The sequence below is a fragment of the Oenanthe melanoleuca genome, chromosome 5 (assembly GCF_029582105.1).
Source record: "Oenanthe melanoleuca isolate GR-GAL-2019-014 chromosome 5, OMel1.0, whole genome shotgun sequence".
Lineage (NCBI taxonomy): Eukaryota > Metazoa > Chordata > Aves > Passeriformes > Muscicapidae > Oenanthe > Oenanthe melanoleuca.
This window is the reverse complement of record NC_079339.1, coordinates 35,706,676-35,734,017: the sequence shown is the minus strand read 5'-3', so window position 1 is coordinate 35,734,017 and position 27,342 is coordinate 35,706,676. Positions and strand designations below refer to the sequence as shown.

The window sequence follows — 27,342 nt, the reverse complement described above, 5'->3', positions numbered from 1 at the left end:
CTTACTCCCTAATTTAAAATACTTACAAAATGGTATCACACTCATCCAGATAGGTAGCATTAGTTGAAAAAATAATAGATTACCAAAAAAAGTCCACTTTACACAGGTCATTGTAAAGGCTATTTAGGAGCAACATGCACACAGCTTCTAGTTTGTGGCAATTCACATCTAAAACATTGCTTTTTGCTCCCCAATGGCTCATTTGAGCATTAAAAGAGAGCATTTTATACCAAAAACAGTCCATTTTGTTAATAAATGCCTACTGGCTCAGAACTCAAAATAATTTCTATAGACATTACAAGAGGATAAATAATACCCTAGTCTCTCATCTGAAGATTTAAATATTTGGATGTGATGCTTTCAAACTTCAGATTCTACCTTTATATAATATGTGATTATACCTTTAAGGTATACCCAGAAAAATTAAGAGATTGAATTCACAAATCAAGGAATAATGCCATTTTCCTCTCAAGCATACACTTATGTAAAATACTAAAACAAAAGCAACACAGTAACAGGTAAATAACTTGAAACAATTTAGTCTACATCACCCAGAAGACTTACAGCTCTTACATCATAGGTTTGTTGTTAAATAAAAAATAATTAAAATAAGAGGTTTATTTCACCTTCACATGGTGTCTTTCTCATGCAGACCTCAGATTTCCACATTTGAATCCCTTTAAAGGATTTGATATGCAGGGAAAGAAGAAAGGATGAAGGTAAAAATTTCAATTTAAAGGCTGCCATATTCTACAGCACACAACAATATTTACTCCATACCTTTTACTGATGTATTAGGTGGAGGTCCTTCCATCCTCAAGTTCCATGGAGGATCACCTTGATTAGCGAAGTCCCTCATTTTCAGGTAGCTAATTGTCAGTCGGATGATGGATGCCTTGTCCAGCTGGCTGGTGATGGCTGCAGGCAGCGGCAACAGCTTTGCCAACTCATAGAATTCAAAATTCTCCTTTCCCCGGCGAGAGCGAGCAGCATCTCGGGACTTTTCCTTCCTCAAAGCTTGTAAACTGAAAGGAAATAAAGAAAGGAGGACATTCATCAATATTAGTGTTCTGTCATGTTATTCCAATTTATTTTTTCACTGCTGGTCTTCTCTTCAAATGACCACACTTTCAAAATGCTGTTGCACATGGATCTACTGATTTCAGGATATATAAAATGGTGCTCCACTCTTGAATTATTAAAATTAACAATAATATTTGAGTTTCAGTGATAGCCAACATATTATGTAACTACTCAACTCACTTTAGCCACTCTCTTTTTAGCCTGCCTTTCCTTTGCTGACAGTGTCAAGAAAAAAATCCCAAGAGACTACTGTGTACATGTGGGGTTTACCTGTCTAGGTGCCACTGCTTCTTCTGACTCACAATAAGTCAATTTTGCCTTAATTCTGACTCTTGGGAGAAGGTTAAAAGCAGATGATTCAAGTGTTTGTCACATCTGACAGGCTGCAGTGCAGCCAAGGTGACCAAACAGGTTGTACACTAACTGCTGAGACACAAGTTTAAGTCTGGTGTAAAGTAAAACTTCCTGTATTTCATGGAGCTGTTCTTTAGGAGCTGTTCAACTGTCTTTGCAGTGGAAGCAGTAACCTTTGTCTGTGGGGTGAGAAAGCTGTTAATACAGTTATGTAATTCACATTTCTGATTGTAATTCACTACCACAGACATGGCAGACTGACAACTTCTTGATGAGAAAGGACCTTCTGCTTTACATTGAGCAGTTGGAAATGCAAAGACATTAATTTAGTCCTACTGCATCAATGTATCATTTGCTACCACCAATACAGAACACACAAAGATAACTCAAACTTTACTCCTTCTGTATTTGTTTAATTGGTGTAAAACTCCTGAATGCAGTGGGATGACAGTGGTTAACACTTGGGGGCTTATATTATTTTATTTACACAGAGCATTGCTCAGCTTAGGATATTATAACCTTCACAATACATCTGCCTGCATGGATACAGGTTGGTGCTGATGCTGATGTCTGTCCATCACTGTGCAAGGTGAGTAGAAATTGCTCTTGCACCTCATTAAGGGTCTATTTTCCTTGCTTCATTTGTTTACCTACTAATATGATGAAGTTAAATCTACAATTCCATTAGCTAGTCATTGGTTTACCACAGAGTTAGAATACAACTGGTTTATATTGGAACAACAAATGCTTCTCTCCAGCTTCCACAACCCTTCCTGAAACCTTGGGTTTATCAACAAAAAATGATAAGATCTACAAAAAGCACTCTGACATATGAACTAAATCAATAGAATTGAGGCATGAAGTTAAAACACCATGCAGCTAAGAGCTCTATTTACCTGTTTTTCTAATTTGGGAATAAACTACACAGTTTTTATTGCTTTAATATTCATAACCACCTGCACTTTTGTGGCCATCTCTGCCATGTCAGACTTGGAAGAGCATGAGCCCTTGACACACAAATGAAATCTCTCCATGACAGTACCCTTAGTATGGTTAACATGTTACATCCCCTACCCAATTCTATACCAATAGAAGCTGTATTTAAAAAGAGAGTCTGGCTAAGAAATAGGAATGGTGAGATAAAGATACAGGAGGAAACAGCACATTCTTACCCACAGGTAAGATACAGTATCCTACTAAATGATACAGTACATACTTGGTTTTATAAAATCTATCTGGAATGCTAGAATGTTGATTTGTAAATTACATTCTAGGAAAAAAATACCTGAAAAGTAAGATTTCACAATGCTCATTGTAGATGCATCTCTCTCGAATTTCAAATTTTAGATATCTACCATCATGGATGTGGAAAATGCCTCAAAAGGTGCATTAAATATAACAGATAAAAGTACTTTATGTATACACATATGGAAGCTACAACTCTGTGAGGTTTGAACATTCCAAGGAATTCTAAGGAAGCAGTATGCCCTCTACAAGTTAAATATACAGAACATGAGGAAAAGACAGGCAAATGTCTTTGCACAATTGCTTCCAAGTGAAAGATCAATTTCGTGGCACAAAACATGGCCTTTTCTTCCTGCCACCACATATTTTTTTTTCCCCAGAAGCCAGGCCTGAGAATTCAAGTCCCCAAATCAAGTTAGCAGAAGATTTGAGACTGTAGATCTGTTCTGAAAGTCGGCACCGAGGTTCACACCTTTTTTCCAAAGCACTTAATTATTCCCCTACATAAGATGGGAGATTTTTAAAGATCCTTAGTAAAACAAATAAAAATAATTACAGAGCTCAGCAACTTCTGAAACTGAAAAATGTTAGAAATTGAATAGTGATAGAATATTCCTTAGAAACACCAAAGTCTAAATCCACAGTTTTCAAGTCCTGTAGTTAAGCTGCAAAGTAAGGCTACTTGTGTCAGCAAACAGAATTATTTGAAAGCTGCCTATGGTTATTCAAACAAAATTGTTGTATGGTTATAGAACAAAAATGTAACAGGGATGGGGAGCTGTCATGATAAACAAAAGAAACTCTTGAGAAACAGTATTGAGAATAACTCACTTTTTCTCCCAACCATTTGTTATATTGTCATTTGTGGAAGCTTTATGGGTGAATCAAGTCAAGGAATTTGTAACTTGGAGCACTCTTGGCATCAGTGCCATTAAGCTAAATTAAGAAAGAGTGTCTGCTGATATGTGCACACAAGTCCTAATTTCTACTCTATGTAATTCCACTAGGGAAATACACTGTACTGTTGGACACTGCAGTTATGCTGATAAAATGGGTCCTTAATTTGGCAGCAGTGATTTCCTCAGCAGGATGCAAGAATTCATTAGATACGACCTAAACATGGCTGCTAATCCTCTCTGGCACCTGTGATTCTGATAGGCAACATCAGCTTCACTGTCAGATGCTCTTAATAAAGCAAAGTACTGGCACTAACAATCCCAAGAGGATGCTAGGAAAGAGGAGTGTGAAGTTCCCAACAGAAAGCAGTGATGCTGACACAGGGCCAAAATTCTCCCTGGTTCCATGACACCTGGGACTAGATGTGGTTCTTGAACATAAATGAATTTTAGTATCAGGATGAAAAAACTCCAAAAAACAGACCCTTCTGCTAATAAGAAAATTAAAAGTGTGAGGAAGTATACACCTTTTCTAAGCAGCTTTCAAAAACAGTCAGAAAGCACCAAGAAAGCAACACCACATGTTTAAGAGTTCTCAAATGACAGAGAAGATCCTCAACAGTCAAGAAAATCTACAGATAATATCCACAGTACCAACAAAAGAATAACAGTGGGCAATATACCCAAGGGATATAAATTTTGGTCCCTCTTTGCCTCCTGTGGAGAAAGGGTAGAAGCTAAGACAGTTGGATCAGGGTGCATCACTGTACAAAGTGAAAGGATGATGCTGTCATACAATGGTGAAATTTCATGCATTCCCTTAAGAAGATATTTCTCATAGAATTTCCATATAGAGAGTCCACTAAAGAAGACTAAGAGGTTTCCAGCTGCTAGCTCCTGATAATTCTGAGAAGTAGTACCATATAAACAGGATATTTAATGGCTTGAAGACTAATGCTATTTTAGATATGGTTTCTAAAATATATTTTATTTTTCCTTTTAGGGCCTTTCCAGATGGACTGATATAAAGGGGGTCTGGTTTTTACAGATGAAAGGGTACAATAAATACTACCATATAATTCTAAAATGGTATACATGACATTTCTAAAGTAGATTTTCTACTGAAGACACAGCAGATGCAGAAGACATGATAATATGGTGTTGCATAAAAGTTTTATTGGTACTCATAACTCACTTGTGATTTCATTGTGCTTGTGGTCATTCCAAGCTTAACCTGCTCCCTATTTTATTTCCCATAATATCACATACTTTACATTAATAAGCACATACATGCATCCATAGCTATGTGCACATCCACAACACCTTCATGTCTGGCCAATTAACACCTGTCACTTTAAAGTTTGGACAATCACACATCCTAATTTTTGCAGCATTTAATGGCAATCAAACATGTTACAGCATATCAACAGATACAGTGGCCTAGACAAGGGTTTTTTAGCATATGTCCACAGAATCACAGAGTATTCTGAGCTGGAAGGACCCACAAGGATTCTCAAATCCAACACTTAAATGAATGGCCTACCTGGGGATGGAGTCCATGCTGTTGGTGTTATTATCACCATGCTCTAACCAACTCAGGTTCATAAGAATACCTCACTTTTGTGCCTCAGTTTGGGCAGGAAAAATCAGTGAAATAATTTAATTATTTCAATTTGCATTTTGAATCAAAACAGGGAAATTAATGGTTGCAGTTACAAATAATTTTTGCTTGCAATTTCAAAATATAGCCTGGAAAGAGGTGCCTCTCAGACTTGCCCAGTTTTAGGAAAGCAGCTCACATTTAAATTTCATCTCTACTGTTCCCTTAAACTTGATGCAGGCGAGACCCCCCAAGCAGAGCTTCTCAGAATATCAGTCTGCCTCTGCTCAGACCACATAACAGCCCTGCTGGGATTTATGGTACCTTCATTGGACTTGTCACAAATAGAGATTGGATTGGAAGCAGCAGCCATAAAACAAGGTTTGAGGGACAGATGGACTGCTGAACTCGAGATACAGTGGCTTGAGCCAATGGACAGCTTATCTGTGTTGGGCTATCATAGTTATTGCTCATTTCCATTCACAAGCACATTTCCATTCACTGTCCTGCTTCACAAGCACAGAAGCATGGCAAACTCTCACAAAGGATGCACAGCATTTTTGAGAATGGCATTGAAATCCTCCCAATTCCAGGAGAAATTTTAGAAATGCAAAAGTGTACCAGAACAGAGCACTTTTTCTTATATTACTAAACATTTTCATACTTGTTAACCCAGCTGTTACTGAGTTAGTGAATTTCTTGAGCCCCTATAATAATATGGATTAGTAGCAGCAACTCCAGATATAGCATAAAAATAACACTTAATATCTAATGATGTTTATAACAGACTTCATAGAGAATGAAGCAATATGCCTCTGTGTATTTTTCTATTAGTCTAGTCTTTTAAAGTCAAGGATTGAAAGATCCACTATAAACAGCATCCAACTCTCTAAAGGACAAAGATGAATGCTATAACCATTTCACAGAAAAGAAATCAGATATAAGGAAAGGTTATGCAACATTAGAGTACACAATGAATCTGCTACAAAAAAAAACAAACCTGGAGATAAGTGATCCAACCTCTTCAGCCATCTGAAAGAGACTTTAAGTTATGTACATCCCTTTGTGTACAGTGTTTCCCAATATAAAGAACACAAGCAGGCTTAATTGCTAGTGAACATAGTTATAGTATTATATAAAGCACTACATTTATGCTGCTCCTGAGTCCAGAGCTGTGAATTTGTGCAAGTCTATATAAGTAATACTAGAAAGATCCTCTTTTTTTCTTACTTTTTCCACACTAATCTGGTGTGACATAATATTACCATACTTTGGACATTTTTGTATTTAAATCAAGTTTCTCTGATATTAATAACCTATTTTCATAATTTATGTATATATATAATAAAATTTAGTGGATGATTATGAAAATTTGAATAATACAAATATTTATACATTCTGATCTATTACAGGAATAATCAGTTTCCTGTTCCCTCAAAGCCACATGCTTCAGAATCTTTTCTGGGGCTTCAAGCTGACCAGTGAAAATGAAGGCCCATTTAAAACAAGTACATTTAAAATCTGACTTTTAATGCCTGGGCAATTTATTAGGATAATATCCTGCTCTACCTGTGTGACCAAAAAAGTGATGTTCTGTCATATAAAAGCCTTTTTTCATTTCACTGATGTTGTGGTACAATTAAGCTTCATTAGAAGTTCAAAGAATGGAATAGCATCAATATTTAAGTGACCCAATTATTTGGAATATTATTGATTTTACTCTATATGACTCCTCTTGTTCCTGGTGTTTTTTCAGAAGTTAATAATGACATCTCAGAAGCGCTGTTCAATCCAGGTGGATATTAATCTAAACAGCAGTGCACATTTTCAGACTCCAAAAACATTATTTAGACTACAAGAAAGATGAAGGAAGTAAAGGAAACTAACCTGCACTGCATAATTGCACATATTACAGTTAAAAAGACCAGTTTTGGAAGTCAAACATCACCATTGGTGGTAGCATGAGCCCAAGGCTTGCAGTTATCAATTTTTTTGTTGTTGTTCTGTTTTTCTAAAGGTTATGCTCTAGAGAGTTCACAAATATGCACAAAACTGGATTTTTTTTCAGTATATTAGATCCAAAATATAAAAGAATGGAGCAAGAGAGCTAATGCTTCCGTAGATGTAAGTTAAAAGAAGAAAAAATCCTCACTCAACCTTCTAAGACTAATTCAATTAGTTCTGAAAAATTGATAATGAAAGTATGTTAATAAGTTTACCTCTAATTTCTACACTACATTTTGTTATCTTTGGGGATTTCTTTTCTTTTGAGACAACTTTTTGACTTGATATTTTCTCCTTTCTTTGCTTTTCCTTTTGCTTTCTTCTGTCCCATTCATAGATTTTCTTTTTGCAAAGATTGTTTCTGAACTGAGACTACAGGAAGTTCAAGACTAATAATAATGGTTACCATGTCTAAAAAAAGGACACTACTTTTGTGAGGGGAAAGCCTCCAAAATCAAAAGCCACATTAAATTTTACCTTCTTTCTTTTTAAGTAGATCTGAGAAGCCAGACGGCAGATTTTTATGGATTTTTCTACTTGTTTGCTTAGGAGATCCGAACATTGCTCAGTCTCACTATTTATCAATTAATCTAGCATGCAGCCTCAAAGGAGAAAGGTCGACTTGTGTTAAAAATTCATCCATCAAAAATTCATCAAAGACTTCATCATTTTAACTTGCGAACCTTTGAACACCTACACACTTGTCAGATCCGTGGCCATAGTTAACTGGGATCTATAGTTTCCACACTTGCTCTGACACGAGCTGCATGAAGAGACTTCCAGCTGAAAGTGCAGTACATAACCAAGTGAGGCAGGCTCTCTCCTCAAACTGCTCTTCTTATCAGACAAAGGATATCTAACATCTGACTAAGTTCCAAGTCAGTGAAATCAGACCCTTTCAGTGAGCACTTTTCAGAGTGTATTTTTGCCCAATCATAAAAAAATCACCATTCTTACAGGCAAGAATTTGCAAAAAAGGTAAATTATCTGATATTATAATCAAGGGCCTAGTCCACAAATTAAAGGCATTTAATGCTGTGGAAGAAAAAATAGTGTTTTGAGACTTTCTTTAATGTGTGAGGAAAGCTGTATAGTATATGCTGGAAGTTAAAGCTGAAGCCTTCAAGTTCAAGGTAAAAGCTCTGCTGCTTAACTAATGCACTGCTCATAGCTGTCATCATTAATTTATGTTAGCCTCTGTAAACATCAAGAGTATAATAGGCCAATTTCACAACTAAATATAGATGCACATTTTGCCCTTATATAAATGGCAGATTGCTGCTGTAGATCATCACTGCAGCAACACGTCAGTAAAGATGCACTGTTTGATGGTCTGATGCTCACACAATATATAAAACCAGTTGTAATGGTTGTTTGGAAGCAAAGTGTAACATAGCAGCAAAATTTCATTTGTTCCACAAACTCAGGATATATTAAGCTTGGCTGACAAAGACTGTTTGATGTGCTAAATCAGTTTGACCTTCATTTTTGCTTTATATTTCTCATTTAACACATGAAATGACCATTATTTTTTCACTGTATAGGGAAATATGACAGAACTGATTTCTATTAAAACCTTTCTTTTCCGTGTAGAAAGAAAAAAAAAATTGCCAAAAGTGCTTTAGCAATTATTGCAAAACTTATTAAAAAATATAACCCATATTAAGCCAAGCTTTTTATTATACCAGTAAGAATTGAGATTGGTTTTTAGAGGCAATGGTTTCACAGAAGAGGATCCTTTTATTTTAAATATGCAAACACAGTACAAGGAAATGGTTTGTGTATGCTTGAACTAATCGTTAAACTGAATGTTTTATCACCAATAAGTACCTTTGTTGAACTACTTAAATAACAGGATTTACTTCCAAAGTGAGTCATTAGAGCATAATAATAATAGGAACATGGCAGGTTTTCTAAGGATTACAAACTTGCCATCCTGCACAATCTTTTAAAACTAATGTACACCTTGATATAGAAACCATTCAGGGAGCTGTGATACACTAGTTCAAATTCTACAACTAGAACACTAGTGTTTTGATCTTTTCTTCCTATGTTGAACTAAGCAATTGCCAGCCTCCTGATAATAGAGAAACCTCAGTTTTATCAAGCAATTTTGCAGCACCCAATAAACAGCACTTTACCTTGGAGCAACTTGTACATTTCACACCTTAAATTTCTATTTACCAAATCAGCTAATCACTTCACAATTGAACTTCTCAGAACAAAAAATTATCAATTAAAGTGGTTGAAACTCCTGCAAATTATCATTTAGGAATGAAGTAATTGCTTTCATCAGGGCAGAAAAGCCCGCCAGAACAGAAATGTCACTTCAGATTAGCGTTCTCACTCCTGAAGCTATGGATGACACAGCTGATATAAGACTAAATGCCAAGACCAATCAATTGCTTTTGTGGCTCTGTTCTGAGCTGCTGTAAAAGGGGCCATTTTCTAGGATCTACTCTTCATTATAGTAAATGCTATCTCCTTGGTAACATAATTCCATTTCTCATAAATTCCGTCTGAGAGCATTGTCCTAACAATGGATGTTTGTGGAAAAGAATGCTGTTGGTTTAATGCAAAGAAATTAAGTGTGAACGGCTGTCAAAGTACTACAGTTTGCTTGTTCTTAAACATAAATTGAAGTCTTTACATTAAAAACAGAACACTTGGGTGGAAATGAATGTTCTGAACTAGTGTGATATATTGCTTTTGGAAGTGATGTATTTCTGATTGAGAGTTTAGAGCTTTTTTAGAATATCTATGTTCTGTCTGGAGTAGGCATGCTCATCCCTAGCAGAGGTTTGTCAGTTTAAGAGAGAGTAGATAAACACTCCACTTATTTCACAGCAGTGCAGTTAGGAAATGTGAAACTGCATAAGAAAACATGGTCTCATTATCATATGACATGCTATTTGTTAGCAGACTCATCTGTGTATAAAAGCTTTCTTTGAACTGAGCCCTTACTGGAAATATCTGTATTTCAATTTGTACTGTTCAGCTTCCTAAAATACTTAGAATCTGAGTTATGGTCTCCAATTAAAAGGATATCTGAGAAGCTAATTTGGTGGAACAGCAGCAATTTCCTGCACTGCTCTCCTCATGACTGAAGTTTGGAAACAAATTCAAGATTACAGATTTTCGTTCAAAACAGGATGAAAAGTATTCCTCCCTCAATGAGCATAAGCAATTCCAATTAACAACAGCAAGACTTATGTGACAGCAGAATATATTACCACATATGTAAAGAAGCAATTTATCCAGCATTAAGAGGAAAAGTGCAAATTTATTGCAGCATTTCTATGGGTAACCAAAGAGCCAGCACAGGTACCACTACTGCCAGATTGTGTCTGTAACCCTGAATGATGGCAATCACATTAAGGTATGAAAAACTGCACCCATTAGGTGAGGTGGGGAAAACAAGAGGACAAGAGAGACACAATGTCACTGAGTGTCACATCTGCCTGCTCCAAGTAAACACAGCACTTTCAACTGCAAAGCCAGGTAGCTTCAGTCCCGGTTCTCCACATATGCTATATCCCATATGCCATGCTAGAAATGCTATATTAGCATCCTACACTTCAAATATGAGCTTTACATGTTGGCCTAACCATAAGCTACTGCATAGATAAATATCTCTGAAGAAAAAACTACCCAAATTCTGATTACACTCCTTTAGTGAATACTGTCTTTAAGAAGGAACACTGTGGATTAGAGTTTTTATCTGGTTCTGAATTAATAGCTGTTATTTTCCTCACCTGTGTTAGAGCCAAAATGGCAGAAATTTTTGCTGGAATATTTATATCAGCTATATCCATTATTTTCCATATTATTATTTTATCAGTGGTAGCTCTGAAGTAAACAGCAGCATAGCTGAAAACATTTTTGTTTGATATTTTTATAAAAGTTGTGTTTGCACCAGGTACTTTATCTATACCATTTATTTTTACTACTGCCAAAAGGCCTAAGAGCACAATGTTGCCTTCAGGCAACTTAAGTTTGCTCTTTATAGATGACCTAAATAGGGATTTTGTTAGAGTTGGCACTATCTGCTTCAATTTAGTTCCCAGAGCCAGGAAAAAAAAAATAAAAAAGTTGAGAATTCCAATGTCTCTCTTTCGCTGCTGCCACATAAATGATCTCCTAGTGGTGTGTGCTTGATTACTACAATACTAAGACACTTTCTGAAGAAAAAAACATTCTTTACCTCCTTAGCCATTCTTACACAATTACCATCCCCTTCATCTCCTAATTTTCTCCTCCCCATCTGAAAGTTGCACTGACAGGTGTATGCAGAACACACACAAGGTTTTGAACCTTCCCCCATGGGTGTCCCTGCAAGGCTTCACATGAAGAAGGGTTGAGGGGCTATGGGATACCCTGGCACTGTGGTCCTAAGGAGCTATTCCAGTTCAGAGTCTCAGCTGAGCTATCTTAAAGCTGACACAGTATAACTTCAGAGGAGCAGTCAATGAGCTACAGGACCACTGTCAGCCTTGACTCCCTGCATGTTTTCTACTGCCTGTGATAAAAACTGTACTGACAGAGATCACATTGCCATTGATACCTAGTTTTAAAATATCTCCAAGCACATCTTAAAAAACAAACAAAAAAATATTACACAAGACACAATTGGACTAGATGGTGGTATAGCTACCTTTGTTGACTGCTCACAACTAAACAGTGCATGCAAAATTTTACTCTGCAGTCTTAGGAAGATCCTGGTGCTTCCAAAAGCTGACTGGTGGATTTATTCAAATCTGTTTTCCCAGAAACATGAGATTGACTCTCTAAGGTGCAGTTTTAGCTGCTAAACTAGACTCAGTAGAGCATAAATGAGCTTCAAAGCCTTTTACTTTTACTCCCCATGCTTGAACCCTGAGCAGTTTAGTGTAAATTAGTGTCAGTAGAGCAAGACAGCAAGATTTTCACAAGCAGGCATCTCTTTCACCTATACTACCAGTGAATTAGCTTTTATTACTGCTTACATATTCCACAACAGGCTACAGCCTTCATTGAATTCCCTTGCAGAAGGACTACATTTACTTTCCTTTTAATGCTCTGGGAAGAGGAACAACTCTAACACATACACTGGCGAAGGGCAGAATGTCATACAAAAAAAAACAACATATTGTTAATTTTTCATCTGTTTCAATACATTGGGATAAAAATGAAACCCACATTGCTTGCAGAACTTTCTCCTTGCTCCCTTTACAGAAACCAGTACTGGCCACACACATTATTGGGCTTAAGTGTTTCTTGAAGTGCCCAGAAGAGTCTGCTGTCAAAGGTTATGCATTCAACCCAGGAGGTGCCTCATGGACTGGTAACTGCTGTGCTGGAGGTATGTCCCTATGTATTTTAATTTTTAGGCATTTGCAGCAGACCCAAGATTTAATTTCCGAACAAAGTTTTCAGATATGGCACAGCAAAACCCAATTTTCCTCAGAAACCACTTTAATTAATTAGAGTAGACCTGACTACAAATGCATTTTTTACCAAAGTAGTGATACGCCAGAATCTTTCCTTAAAACACAGTCATCATCAATTACAATCCTAGAATTTTAAAAAATAACACTTAGACAAAAGCCTCAGAGTCTTAACAGTTGACATAAATCTCATGCTCTAAGAAATGCTTCCTTACCAATGTTCAACTACCAGCAAGATTAACAATAGCCTTAATCCATCAGATTGTATCAAAGAAATTAAAATTATCAGGGCTCTGAAATACTGTCCAGCAGCTGCCACAGCTACCCCTGAAACTAGGAGTAAAATAATTCCTCAAAAAGGGCCAACCAGTCACAGAGGCAAGAAATGTGAGCCACATCAAACCACAAAACAAAGCAGGATGCAGAGGCAAGGGCCTCTCTGAAAGATTATTTGTCTTAAGTAACCTCTTAATTGCCCAGCCGATAAAACACCTTCCTGCAAAGTCTTACAGGTCTAGATCAGAGAGGAATATCATGATTATCCAGGAACTATCTTTAGCATGAGGCAGGCCATATAGCATTACCCTGTAATTCTGGTTTCTTTTGCAAAAGTATCAATCCTAATCTGAAAACTCCAAGATGTAAAGAATTTCTATTGCTAAGCAGCTGCACTGTTTAAATTAGCCTCACCATTAACATTTTGTGGCTTTTTTTCCATTTTCAACTTTGCTGAGTTCAGCTTTCAGTCACTGAATCTTGCAATTCTTTTGTCCACTAAACAAAAGAAACTCCAAATATCTGCTATCTTCTTCCTGCCTGGGTAATTATGGTCCACGATCAAGTCACCCTCTTAACCTTCCCTTTGACAAGATACTTGATTGATTAAACAAACTCAGTCATTGTGCATTTTCCAGTGTTCATTTTGGAAGTATTTTTTTTTTCAACATAAAAAACCCTAAAAGGTTTCAACACTGAATGCAGCATAATCAATCATCATTTCCATGTTCAATACTTCAACTGATACATTTAAAATTATATTACTCCATATCTGAGACAGCTTTATGCTGGGCTACAGTAATTCTGCTACTACTGATAAGGAAACTTAAATCTTTCAATTGGGGTTCACAGAAAAGACAATGAGAAACAGATTTGAACTACAATGTCAGTTATGTGTTTCTCCCTGTGTTATTCTTGGCCAGTCATGGTTTTTATGTTGCAGAAATGGAAACAGGTCTGATAAGTTCCAGAAGCTATAGACCATGTAAAATGAGAGAAAATACGAATTCATTAATGTGAGAAACCAACATATTTTCTCTCAGGTATGTAGAATTGTCTCAGTTCAATCTAGACTGAGCTTCTGCAATCATTTCTGTATTTTATTACTGAGGGATAAAGGAATCACAAACAGGCAAGAATTTCTTTTACACCACCTCAGAATTTTTGGTGTAAAATGATTAAGTCAAGTTAAAATGGCTGAACTCAGAAACAACAATAAACCATCTGCAAAATGATGAATTCTTCAGATAATCCCCAAAAGTCATTATTCACAGAGATGCTCAAGACAATTAAGGTATGATTTTCAGCAACACACTTTTCTGGCAAACCTTGCTCCTAGTGAAAAGATGTACCAAATGTTGTGTTTGAAAATGCCATATTGCTTTACTCAAAACCTGTCCTCACTGGGATAATGTCAGTCAGGTAAACTAGAAATACTTTGGAGTCAAGAGGAAATTTACACCCATAAACACTGAATGTTAATCTTGGATCTTACCTGTTGATAGGTCTACAAACTCATCAACAGAGAAAAGAGAAGCAGTGACTGCTAGACTGCTAGTAATAGCTACTGAGTGATGCTTAAAACCTGCAATTGCTTAAGGTTTGTGGGTGGGGGTTTAGCTACAGAAAAGAAAGAAGAAAAGGAGCAACCATCACAAAGAGCTATTATACCTGACAGACTCTACACAAGACAGATGAAATGTGAGCTTCAGTATTCAAAAGAGAAAGGATACAATCATATGTCTGGTTAACTTACAGGAAATAGTTCCAGAGACAATTTTATACTAACTACAGTGATTTGAGCAATTTTTAAAAATAATACCAACCAATTTCTCCCCATTATACTCTGCTGGCAGAAAATAAAACATTTTTCTTTTAAATGATTGCCTCTGGTTTTGTTAAATCATGCAGCCTGTCAACATGTGGTCACCAGTTTTACATGATCTTTCTGCCTCTCTGGAAAAGAATGAATTTGCAGCCTGATCTGTGATATAAATACATAATTTGGCATCAGCTAAAGTTGTTGCTATCACTACAAAAAAAGAGAGGAAAAAAAAAGATAAGCAACCATAATACTGCAATATGGAAAAAAATCTAAGTCAAAATGATTCATTTAAATTCAAATATGACAGGGTTTTTGTTTTTCTTAAATACTATGTCTGGCAACTCCTGCTATTGAAGAATTAAGAGGGAAAAATGAAGAAGTAGAGTCTAATTCTGTCACCAGATGTGCCTGCCCAACTTCATTGATTTCAAAGGACAAAATGGACCCTTAGTGCTAAGCGATTTTGTAAGAGTAAATATTTGAAAAACAGAATGAGTAAAAAATGTAGAATCCTCCTTTTGGTACACATTTGTTTCAGGAAGCTCACAGCAGCTGAACAAATTAAATCTCCAACCTTATGCTGTCAAGTGGGAATCATGTCCTAATAATCCTATAACTGTTTGATTGGGATCTAGCCTCATCTCAACAATGTGACTAAATGGAAAAATGAATGGAGAACAAAACACAGAAAGATAAAACATGTTCAATTTTACTTTACTAAACTTATGTTGAATTAACCTTGATGAGATACTGTTTTCACTCAGAGAATTTGACTATTTAGCTGTCCTGTCAGGGTTTTCAGGTTTGCAACTCCTTTGTAAAATGGTTATAGCATACTTCACAATATCCTTTCATGTCTTCTTAGGGGTGAAGTGATACACAGAGTCAATCTTCATAATTAAATCATGACTTGTCAACAGCAGTTGCTGTGATTTCAGCTTATACAGCAATTATTTGTATTCCTAAGAATGTCTGCTTCAAAATCACAAGACAGGAAAAATCATGCTCTTAAGAGCAAGGGAGGAAAAGCAGCTAAAGTGTTCCCCATAAGGCAGAAGGAGTCAGTGTATCTGTGTGATGTCTAATGCCTTCCAGGCACTTGAAGACTCCACTGAGCAACAGGGTTTACTGTAGCTTTAATAAGGTGCAAATGCTAATTCCCACACTGCTAGCCTGCTGGCAGATACTACTGACATGACAAAATGGGAACTTGACTATTGTGATTATATGACCTGTGGCAAGGGCTGGTAAAGATACACCCATGTATACTGATCCCTCCAGTTGCAACTGTCCCCTGAAGAGAAATCACAGAACAGGAGTCTCATAATTGCCTCCAGCATCCCTGAAAAGTGACAGCCACAAACAGACCAAAACCAGTGCCAGAAATCTGGCTGAATATAAGAAACTTCTTCTACCAAGTAGTTTTTAACTGAAATGCCAAAAACACTAAACAATTTTAGAGTGTTCTATTCATGACCAGTATAAAAGGAGGTACAAGCCTAATATGCAAGAACAATAAATGTTAGGAGAACATTTGGGTAGTAAAAAGTGATGACTGTATGACAGTAACAGAATGAGAAAAACCTGGGTAGAAGTTTGATTTTCTGGTTACTTCAAGATCTGTTTAGACTTACAGCCTGTGAAAACTAAGAATTCTTGTGCCAATTTTAAAAGTCTTATTTAAATTATTTTATGATTTCAGTTTACATTAAAATCTCAAACAAAATAGCATGGATGCTTTGTGTGGCCATCTGCTACTTTCATCAAGTGTCTGTAGTGACGAAAATGAGGATTCTAGTAGTTTTATGTGGAGATAATTGAAGCCTTTCTAAGAATAATTTCTATTCAGTCCTTTAGAGCCAAATTTTGTCCTTGGATCTGCACTCTATCTTGTAATATTGGAATGTGGTTCTTGTTTGAGCAGTTAATATCAGCCTCTGAGTATAAAATATGAGATGCTAGTATTCTTTCATTCTTTTGCATAGATGATATAGTCTGTATTACATATTTTGGCAGATGCATTTGGGGCATGCTGAGCACAGTTTTATATTTAAATTATGCAAATAATGCCAATAGGAAAGGCTGTTTGTTGGTGATCTGAGCTTCTAATTTCAGTCCTACCACTTATTTCCAATGTAATCAAGAGCCAAGTACTGGTAGACTCACAATATTAACATGCCAGAAAAACTTGTCCTATTTAGTTTATGCAATACATTTTCAAAGTCTCACAAATATCAAACCAACCAAAAAGTTTTATGAATAAAAGCAATCCATTAAATTCAATGAGATTATACATAGATCTTGTAAATAAATCAGAATTTATCATTCAGGCTCATGTAGGCAAGTCCAGCTTATGGGTTAGGTGAAACTGAACTCTGGGTTTGTTTTTAAATAGAAGTTCTGAAACCTATTTTTATATCTATAAAAATACTGTGTACTTGTTGAATTGATGTTGAAGATGTAGTCCCTGTACCAAACACTTTTAAAACCTAAGCATTTGAACCAGCCTCATTGCTATAGGATGCTGCCTCCCACTGCTTTTACTGCAGCTGCCAGAGCAATGCTCATATGAGCTGGGAATGGTCCAAAAAGCTGCTTCCCTTTCTGTGCTCCAACTGCTTATCAGCTTTCTAGCTGGCCCCATATCACAGCACATCATACTCTATCATGACACAGAAAACAGTTGTCATTCAGTTTGTCTCTCAGTAAATCTGAGGAAATCTGAGCTGACCTTGTCTTAGGGAGCACTTCCTCAAGGATGCTCTCTTTCCCCCAACATGGTTAAAATAGCCAAAGAGAAGAGGAAAGAAAAAAAAAAAGGAATAAAAAAAAAAAAAAAAAAAAAAAAAAAAAAGAGGGGAAAAAAGGAGGAAGATCTGAGAAAAGAAAGTATATTTAGCTTTCCTGTTAGAGACTGAAAGACATGTGAGGGGTTAGCCCTGCAATTGGCATCACCATAAGCCAGCTGGGAGTTGCTGGTGTATTGTGAGCTCCCATCAATCCAGGACACACAGAAATACATGCATTAGGGATGAGGTGTAGAAGCTAGCTCTACTTATATTAGCTAGTGAACTCTCCTTACAACACCTGGGGGGGGGTGTGGATTTTTTTTTTTTTTTTTTTTTTTCTCCTGGAAAAGAACAAAGGCAAATTGAACAGATGTAGGAATCTGTTTCCTTTTGACTGCATCCCCTTGACTTCTCTGAAACACATTTAGCCCTCCACCTGAAACAGCCGGACACCCCTTAATATAGATATTATTTCATATACTGCCAAAAATGTGTTACATTTGGTAGCTGTGTACAGGAATAAATAAGATCACAGCTATACAAACACATTCAGCTGGCATAGACTAGCATTACAGCTGAAAAAAAATCACTTTTCTGTCAACACTTGCACTGATACTCCCACTCTGCACCATCACCTGCCCTGGGAATAGACAAGGTTAAAAGTACTACAAGATTTTGACTGGATTAGTTTACAGGTTCCTTAATCCAGTTTACCACATGGGTGTATAAGTGCCCATGTAAGCAGGGTGGCACAAAATGACTGAGAACACATCTCTAAGCACTACCAGCTTACCATATTCATGAAGGAAAGGCGATGATGGGAGCAAGACTACAGACTCCACTGAAGCTGTCAGAACAATAAGGGTTGCCAGAATGAAACTGCCCACTTGGAATCTGGCCATTCTTTTAGAAATGCCTACTTAGAAGTATGAAAAGTGCTAAACATTAATAAACACAGCCAGTCAATACCTTAAATTCTCTCTCGGCATCATCAGCAACCTCAGGCTGTGTGGGGGCAGTGGTTTGTTTTGGACTTTGGTGGAACTCAACCATATAATGAAACCACAGACACAGAAGGAAATAGATTTCAATATAATTGACAGCATATGTTTCTATATCTCTATTCAGTAGCTGATAGAAATAAATAATACACAGCATGCCAGTGATAACCACGGCAAATACGTCAGCCAACTTCCTGAACTGCATTCTAATGGGATCTTACAACAGATCTATGCCAGGTTCCTCAGGGCTCTGTTCACTTGATTTCTTTCTCTTCACAGTGGTTTGTAAAAATACAGCATAACTCACTAATTTATTCTGTTTTCCAGGTACAAAAGACATTTTTCTGCCCTAAAAGCTTGTTTTATACCCTGCTAGTCTAACTTTTCTAGCTTGAAACCTTTGCTTTTGTTTCTTAAAATACAAAGCAAAGTCTTTGAATTAAACTAAAGTTTGACTAATATCAAATACATGTTAAAAACAGCTAGATGGTACCCAAAATAACATTTTCATATGGGGCTGTTGAGATGTGTTGCCAAATGGGATCTGCCTGGTCTTATGAACTGTTCACATATCCTTAAACCATAAGATGTCCTGATAGTAAAAGCAGCTTTTTATCACATTTTGTGACTCTGTTACCTACCAGTAGAATTGTGGAGTCTTAAATTAATAAAAGCACTATTTAAATGCATTCAAGTGCATTTTTTATTTTGTGCTAGAATATAATAAACTTCATTTTAACATTTAAGAATATTTTATAGTGAATGTTAACTATTTTATAATAGGACATGCAGTTATGATTTCCTGTACTTCTTCACAATTTAGTGACCCAAGTAACTTTAAGCATACTATTCTGGATCTTTCCAGAGTTATGTTAGAGTCCATCTCTATGTAATTTAAGTAAAACTTAAGGACAAATGGTAAAAGTTCAGCATCAACTCCCCTGTGAGAGCTTGTCTTGTGGCATGCTCTGCTCATACCAGGTGACTAGAGCCATTAGATGCCAAAAACCCAGCTGGGGCTTGTCACAACATCTGGTTCCCTGCAGTACTCAATTTCTTCTAAATGTGCACACCTCTGAGTGAAGCACATCCAGAAATACACAGCAATATTCCCCTTAAAGAATGGAACTCTACAGCCAAGATTATTCCAAAAGCTTAGTTCACAAGAAAACATTAAGGTAGAGGAGGGCTTTTGCATACAAAGAAAAGCAAATATCTTATTTTAACCACCCAACCCAGATATTGAAAATATAAGCAGAAAAAGCCACTGCTCTTTGGACTTGAGGAAAGAAAGGTGTAACTCTATTCTTTATCTCTCTACCTACACATGTAGATTCCCTCCCACTGTCAGAGTTATGCACAAAAGTTTTGGCATGCTTCTCTTCTAAATGTTTAGCAGCCCTCACACATAATAGGAGAATCCTTTCCTGTGGATCATCCCGTACTCCAACACTCAGGAGACATCAGTTCACTCATTCTTCACTATCCTCCTTTTGGTCTTTTACTCCCTTTCCCTCAAAATAAATGCATTCTGTGCAAGACACATTCTTCATTACAAATTCTCTCTTTCAGGGTAGCTGGCTGCAGTCAGGGTGCCTTTCCAAGAGCACTCTTTAACTCTCTTGGCTGATTTCAGCTCCCTGGAATGGATCCCACCCTCTCCATTCACCTCCTGCTCTCCTGTGAGCTCTGATGTCACCTGCAGTCTTCAGTCTGGGTAGGAAGGTGCATTGCTCCCAGAGATACCATGTTCATCCACAGCATCTACATTTTCAGCAGAGTGCTGCAGACCCCTGATCATACACATAGGTTTGGCTCCACTCTCTTTATTTTGGGTTCCCATAAAGGTTGAGTTACACATATTTGGGTGTTTTTGTGGTTATATCCAGCTTTTCTGTTCTCAATTCCCCCCCTGGACTTTGGATAATGAGGTAGGATATCTGGCCTTATAAAACTTTTAAAACAGGGTGAAGGGAGAGAAATCTCATGAAAAGGACTTTACTTTTGGCAACAAGAGGTGGAGATTAGGGTCAGTTGGGAGGGGAGTAAGCTCAGAGATCTCAGAAAAAATGCAGCTCTGCCTCAAGAAGGGCACATCTCCCCTTTTTGCCCTCCATGTCCTTGCTCCATTTGATTATTGCCTTGATCTGCCTGGTACACTCCAGGCCTTCATGCTCCTGGACAGAAGGGAGGGAAGGTAAGAGGGAAAAAAAAGAGCACAACGAACCCAAGTCATCTGAGAATTTATTGGCACAGATCAGAGGACAACATGCATGATATCATGGTTGGCATCCTCTGCAGATCAGCAGAACAAGAAAAGGAAGTATTTGATAAGGTCATGGAGTAAATCCTTCCCAAAGCCACTTACAAGCAGATGAAACAGTAGATATGACAGGGAGTAGTGAGCATGAATTAGCAAGTGCAAATAATACCTAACCAACTTTGCTGCCTCTTATCAGGTGGTTGCTTAAGATGGGTACAGGCAGTTCAATGATATTGTTTACCTTGACTTTACAAATATCAATAGTCCTTCAGTCATCTCTTCTAGCCAAGCTAGAGATATAACTACTTGAAGAGTGCACAGTAAGACGGGTGGAAAGCTGTATGAACCATCAGACTCAAAAGGTTGTGATCAGTGGTAGAAAATTCAATGGCAACTAATTTACTACTGGTGTCCTTCAGAGATTAATATTGGAGCCAATGCCAATTAAAGTCTTCTTTAAAGACCTGGATGATAGGATAAGGTGCATTCTCAGCAAGTTCCTAAAAAGCATCAGATTGGAAGAGCACCAACAGAGGTATCCCCCATGTCCTTCCTTTCCTCCCCTATAGGTTTGACAGATGAATTGATTGTCCCAAAATCCTGAGATACTGAACTGACCCTTGCAGGTGGGCAGCTGCATAATCAGACATATGCTTTTGCCCCTTTACTGTTACCCAGGGGTTGGAATAGATGACCTTTGAATAATCTCTTCCAACCCAAAGCATACAGTTGTTCTGCAATGCCACACAGAGGGAAAATTTATTCACAGCTCCCTATAATTTTTTTCTCAGTTTGAGAACAGCAGCATTCAGGAAAAAAAAAAAAGCCAATATGCATCCCTGCTCCACCTTGCCACTGCTTCCAAAGGCTGTGATTCACATGAATCTCCCTTACCCTGTGAAGGGCTTTCTGCTGTAAGTCTACAGTGAAGGGAGAGGTGAAAATCTTGTGACCCCATTTAAATTAATCCTTCTCACCTCCTAGCCTTGGATTAGGGGCATACCCTTCCCTCATTACTGGCACTTTAATTTGAGAAAAGATAAGGCAAGAGACAAGACATGTTAGAATATGCCACTGTCATAGAAAATGAATACAGTAACTATAAAATCAAGCAATAGTTAGTGATTCTGTGAATAGTATATTTTCCATTCTTTCACAATACATGATTAGTAGTGATAATTTCAGAGCTCCAATTCACCACTAATTCAAAAGCTACATTTCACAACAGTAAAAAGCAGAGGCCATATGAGTAAGCTTTGCAGATGGTCCAAAAAAGTTATTTAATTCTTCATCAGCTAGTAATAAACAGCTGCATTCTTGTGTCTTTTCTGCTTTTGTTTTATGTGTCACAATGTATAAGCTTATTTCTTGAAATACTGAGAACATACAGAATATTCAAAGTGCATTGCACTGAAAATGTTATTTAATTGGAGATAATGCAAAATGGGAAAAGAGGATGCACAAAACATGTGAAAGACTAGAGACCATATGAAGAAAATCAAAAGAATTTGCAGTCTTTTTTACTACTTTCTCACTACTGGAATGAAAAAATAAGAATAGGTTTAAAAGAAAAAAAGGAAAAAAGAAAGTTTCTGTATTTGGTCTAACCTGAATTCTAACATGGTCACATTGATCATATTTAACAGATGTTCTTTGATTTATTTTATAGACTTCCCCAAATCAGCACCTTGCAAAACCAAGCCCTCCCCACCCACCACCAAAACTACAACATAGGAACGTAAGTGTGGATTAACTTAAAGAGTTTAAATAATTTTATCATTAGGTCTTTAATATGGTTCTTTTCCTTCCCTGCCCCAATATCCTAGTTAAGCATCACTTAGCCCAAACTGGTAAAAATTGCATTACATTCCTTCCCAAAACAGAATAAGCTACTAGACCTTTGTTCTGGCCCTCTTCCATTTTCTTTCCAGTTTTGCTGCCACAGAGGCATTAGCAAGGGCTGTGACTGGTTTGTTTGGGATTTTTCCCACCGTTCTAGCACATACACTTATTTCAGCAGTGAATAGACCAGCAAATTTTAGTTGGCTAAAGTGTGTCCAGCCAAATGCCTGACACCACTTCATTCCTCTTGTTTCATTTCAAAGTAATACATTTTTTATTTCGAATACAAAAGTAAAATTTAATAAAATGGTCACAAAAGCAATAGCAATGGTCACAGATAAATATCAAACACTAATTTAGAATATTATAAGCTATGTATATGTAAAACTTTATTATCTAAAAAATATAAAGTGAGTTTGTAAGACCATTCACTTCTACAGATACCCAAAGCATGCATTTGCAACTACTGCTCGATGAAATATGAGAAAACAGGAAAAAAATGTATGCAAAATACTTAGCAGTGTGACTTTTAAAAAAATATTTACCAAGTTAAAATCTCAATTCTGTACAGTTTCCACCATTACTAAAACGTGTAAGTATTCCTATTCACCTGCAAATCCGCATTTTTGGCTAGTTAACCAGCAGTTGAATCCACAGCTGGCATTTAGGCAAACAATTACCTAATCTGCATGAGAACTGCTGAAGTTTAAACATTTGGAACTAGAGGGTACATTTCACCATTGCTATAAAGAATTACATGTTCAGATTCCTGACTATTCACATTTTAACACAACTGGGCTAGATTTTCTCCCCCTTAACTGAGAAGGCACCTCTTTGATTCTGAATTATTTCAGTGAACTGGATTCTAACTAAACAGAAAATCTAATTGCATTGAATTAGCCTATTTCCATTTTCATAGGACTGAAAAATATAGGATCTTATTCTATCTTTGATTCTTAGCTATTATTTTGCAAAACAAGGCTCAACAGAAAATAATTAAAGCAAAATAATTCATTTGTGAAAAAACTGAAATTTCAATCTTTCAAAGATTTTTTTATTTGGGTGGAAGAAAAACAGATTGATTATTCTCATCTTGATATGCATAGATGCAAAGTGTGTCCTTTTCCCTGGAGCATGCATTGGCACCTGAAGCAGAACATGTGGAGGCAACAGCTTTTCAGGCATCAGAAATGACAGAAGCAGGAGCACAGGTAGACTCTTTGGATACAGTTCTTTGACCCATATTCAATTATACCACGCAGTTCCTGTGCTTTACTCAACATTAGGAACTGAACAGAAACTACACTAGAGTTCACAATGCAGGCTTATGCATTTTCTTCCTTTTAGAACAGTGTTAGAAAAAGACCATTTTCACATTCACAGACAATTGTAACAAGACACTGCCTTCCAAATAATCCACCAGGGCTTTGTCTCTGCAGCAAGCAGAGGTGTGAATGTGAGAGTGCAGGCAGACCAAAGCTGGATGTGGTATGAATGATGGTAAAGCTCTGTATTACTGGTCCCCAGGCACGCTGCAGAGAGTCAGCCAGCAGGCTATTTGCATATCTGGGCACTTAGCATACACTGAAATCCATGTTGCTACAGCCTGACTACTTTTGGTTGAAGCTACACTGGTATGCCTATGGATGCTACAGTCACCCTTTAACAGCAGAGTACATGTCACCTGTGGCAAGTGGCTAGGAAATAGTTTTTTTATTTAGGCAACTGTTTACTGGCAAAATATGCACACGTGCCCATGCATTCACATCTGCATACACACATACATGCACACTTTCCTAGACATACATATATGTAACAGTTTCTTTGCTTTCAATTTAGAAAGGAAAAAACGCCAGACTGGATTATTTAGTTTTAGAGAAATGTCTTAGGGACCACTTTAGATCCTTGCTTGCTGCATGCCATGTGAAAAATGACAATGCACACAGTGTACATGAGTGTATGATAAAGTAACTCAAATGGAGAAAGTGATGGTGACACCACCTGCCCTCAGCCATTTCTATCACAACCAGATGCTCAGATTGTGGAATTTTTAGGTGTCAAAATGTATTTATATCATTCAGTGCTTGAATGATTTATGCCAAGAATTCAAAGACTACAGTCAACAGTTTTTCCACTTATCTCTGTAGGCTTTGAACAAAGTCCACAGTGGGGTTGAAGTGACATGATCTCTGTCAGCTGTCTATAGAAAAAACACTACACAAACCATGAGCACACTAAGTGCCACAAACACACACAGCTCAGTGGCACCTATGTGCACCTGTCCTGCCCCCTCCCTCACCAAATTACAACCCTTGCTTTTGAAAATAATTGACAGGGTCTCTGCAAATTCATCTAAAAGTAAATCTGATGGACTAATCTTTTGAATGCTACAGGTTGTGCAACTGCAAACTTTGGGACACAATTAGTCAGGACGCTTTTTTCACTCTTTACCTAGAAAAAGAAGTAAGAGTTCCCCCAAATGGTTTTAAAAATTCCAGAAAGTAAAAGTACTGAGTCCTAGAACACTGTATAGATTAGATCTATATTAATGTTTCTTAAATTTAAAAAATAATTGGGTCTTCTATAACACATTGGTAAGTAAAAATGTATTCCTTTCCATTTACTATAATAAATATAAAAGATAATGCTGGGTTATAAGCAAAATTATAAAACAAAACCAAATTTAATTTGTGGGCTTCTAACCTCCATTGTGGCTCCCTTGAGTGAATGGTTTGCCTGTGGGCTTGATTCCATAGGAAGTTTAAATATAGAAATAAATATATAAATAATTATAAGATAATGAATCGTGTCACCAAGGTAAGTGAAACTATTTATGTTCCACATTACGTACATGCCTAAAGTGCTTTTCTGGACCACAGCCCATATTAACATCCGTTTTATACAAAAATACAGTGAATAGTTTAATAAAATAGACGACACCATCTTAAGGGATATTGTGAATCACATCAATGTTCTGCTGGCTTTGATAGATAGCTCTTAATGAATAAATGTATTCTGAGACTTACTGGGATCTCGTGCAGGAGCATTACATTTCAGACACATAATGGGTTGTCAGTGTACAATAATCTGTATAGAATATAGAGGAAATGATGGAGAACCTGGAGCAACAGCTCAGTATTTCAGTGCCTCTAAGTATTACAAGCAGCATAATTCAAGCTGTGAACATGTTTGTAGATCACTTCAAGCAACTCAAACTTCTATTTTGCTGAATATTTTTGAAAGAGATTAAGGAAAGAATAACCAGGTAAAAATTCCCTAAAGAGAAGAGAATCCTAAGATTGTAAAGGTTATGGACAACCTCAAAATAATTATTTTGAAATTATTAGAATGAGATTTGACAATGTGTATATATATATATATTTATATATATATATATATATATATATGTAAAATCAGTCTAAACCAAGACTATCAAGTCTCTTGACTATGTCAAGAGATAAAATCAAAAATAACTCCCAGATTATATATAACTACTAGCAACACTAAAAATCTCTCCTCCATTTCTTTTAAAGGATATTTTGGGAGACATTCCATCTTCCAGAACCAACTGAAAATAAAAAGTGGGACAGAAGTGAAAAAGCATCAGTTCTGATAGAAACATTTCAGGAAGTGAAAGAGATAAGAGGGCTTTGGCCGTGGACAAAAGGAAAATGAGAAGTCAACAAAATAAAAAACATGCTCAAAAAGTAAAGTCCCTGCTTTCAAGAAGAAAAAACCTCACTTATTATGTTGAATATATTAAATACTGCTCAGTGCTCAATGTTCAGTGTTACTCCTCCCTGTATACAATAACATTAGTTATCCAAAAATGACGATTGAAAGGTTTCAGGTTGCATGTCACCTTTAAATCTGTTCTAGAAAAGCCAAGATTTGGTTTTGGCCTCCTCAACACCAGAAGGAAAGCAACAAGAGCACTCCTGAAGGACCAGGCATGGGGGGGAATGAAGTAGAAAAAACAACAACAAAAAAAAAAGACAAAAAACATGGAAGGGAGAAGAGAAAAAAGAGAAGGATAAAGAAAACAATCAGTGCGCCACTGTGAAACAAGGTGTGACTTTATTGTGATGGCTCTAAGCTGACTGTGGGGCTTTTGACCACAGACAGCCCCCTTGAAAAATCCTCCTCTCTCAGATGCTTGTCTGAATTTTGCCCATAAATTATTATTACTTCAGTACCAAGTGAAGCATTTTGAAATAAGTCCATCTGACTGCTCAGAACCAATGTTCTTATAGAGAAGAAAGATGGAGAAAGTTCCTGGAATCTCTTGTGCTTAATAAGTTTGGCAAAGTGACATTTGGAAGAAATAAAATCTAGAACTATTACACAAGTTTTGAGAATTAGAGTACTATAGTACAGTAAAGGATGAAACGCTGTGAACCATTTTCTTCAATTATCCATTTAGCACCCTCAGAGATGATGCACATGCCATCTCTGCCAAATAAAAAATGAGGGTTGAAAAACACCTGACTTCCATAAATTCATGACATGAAAAAGAACAAACTGATCAGAGGATAAAACTACTCTAAATATATACAAACTCAATGGCCTCTGAGCATCATTGTTGGTAAAACCATATCCTGTAATTATTTCTCTGAAGTCAGTGTGACACAACAGAGTGCTAAATATTCATTCTTTGGAATAAATATGAATTTAGAACTATTCATCTTTTTTCAAACATCTGACATGCTGCATAAACAGAAAGTATATACGGTTTTTT

At 36.8% G+C, this 27,342-nt stretch overlaps 1 protein-coding gene across 2 annotated transcripts in view; it reads right to left on the bottom strand.

Moving 5' to 3' along the window:
- NPAS3 (neuronal PAS domain protein 3) overlaps positions 1-27,342 on the bottom strand; it is a 581,412-nt gene that overhangs the window by 408,109 nt on the left and 145,961 nt on the right. For both annotated transcript variants that reach the window (XM_056493937.1, XM_056493938.1), the window contains one exon: positions 781-1,025. In XM_056493937.1, the coding sequence (XP_056349912.1) occupies positions 781-1,025 (245 nt within the window). The remainder of the gene's footprint in view (positions 1-780; positions 1,026-27,342) is intronic.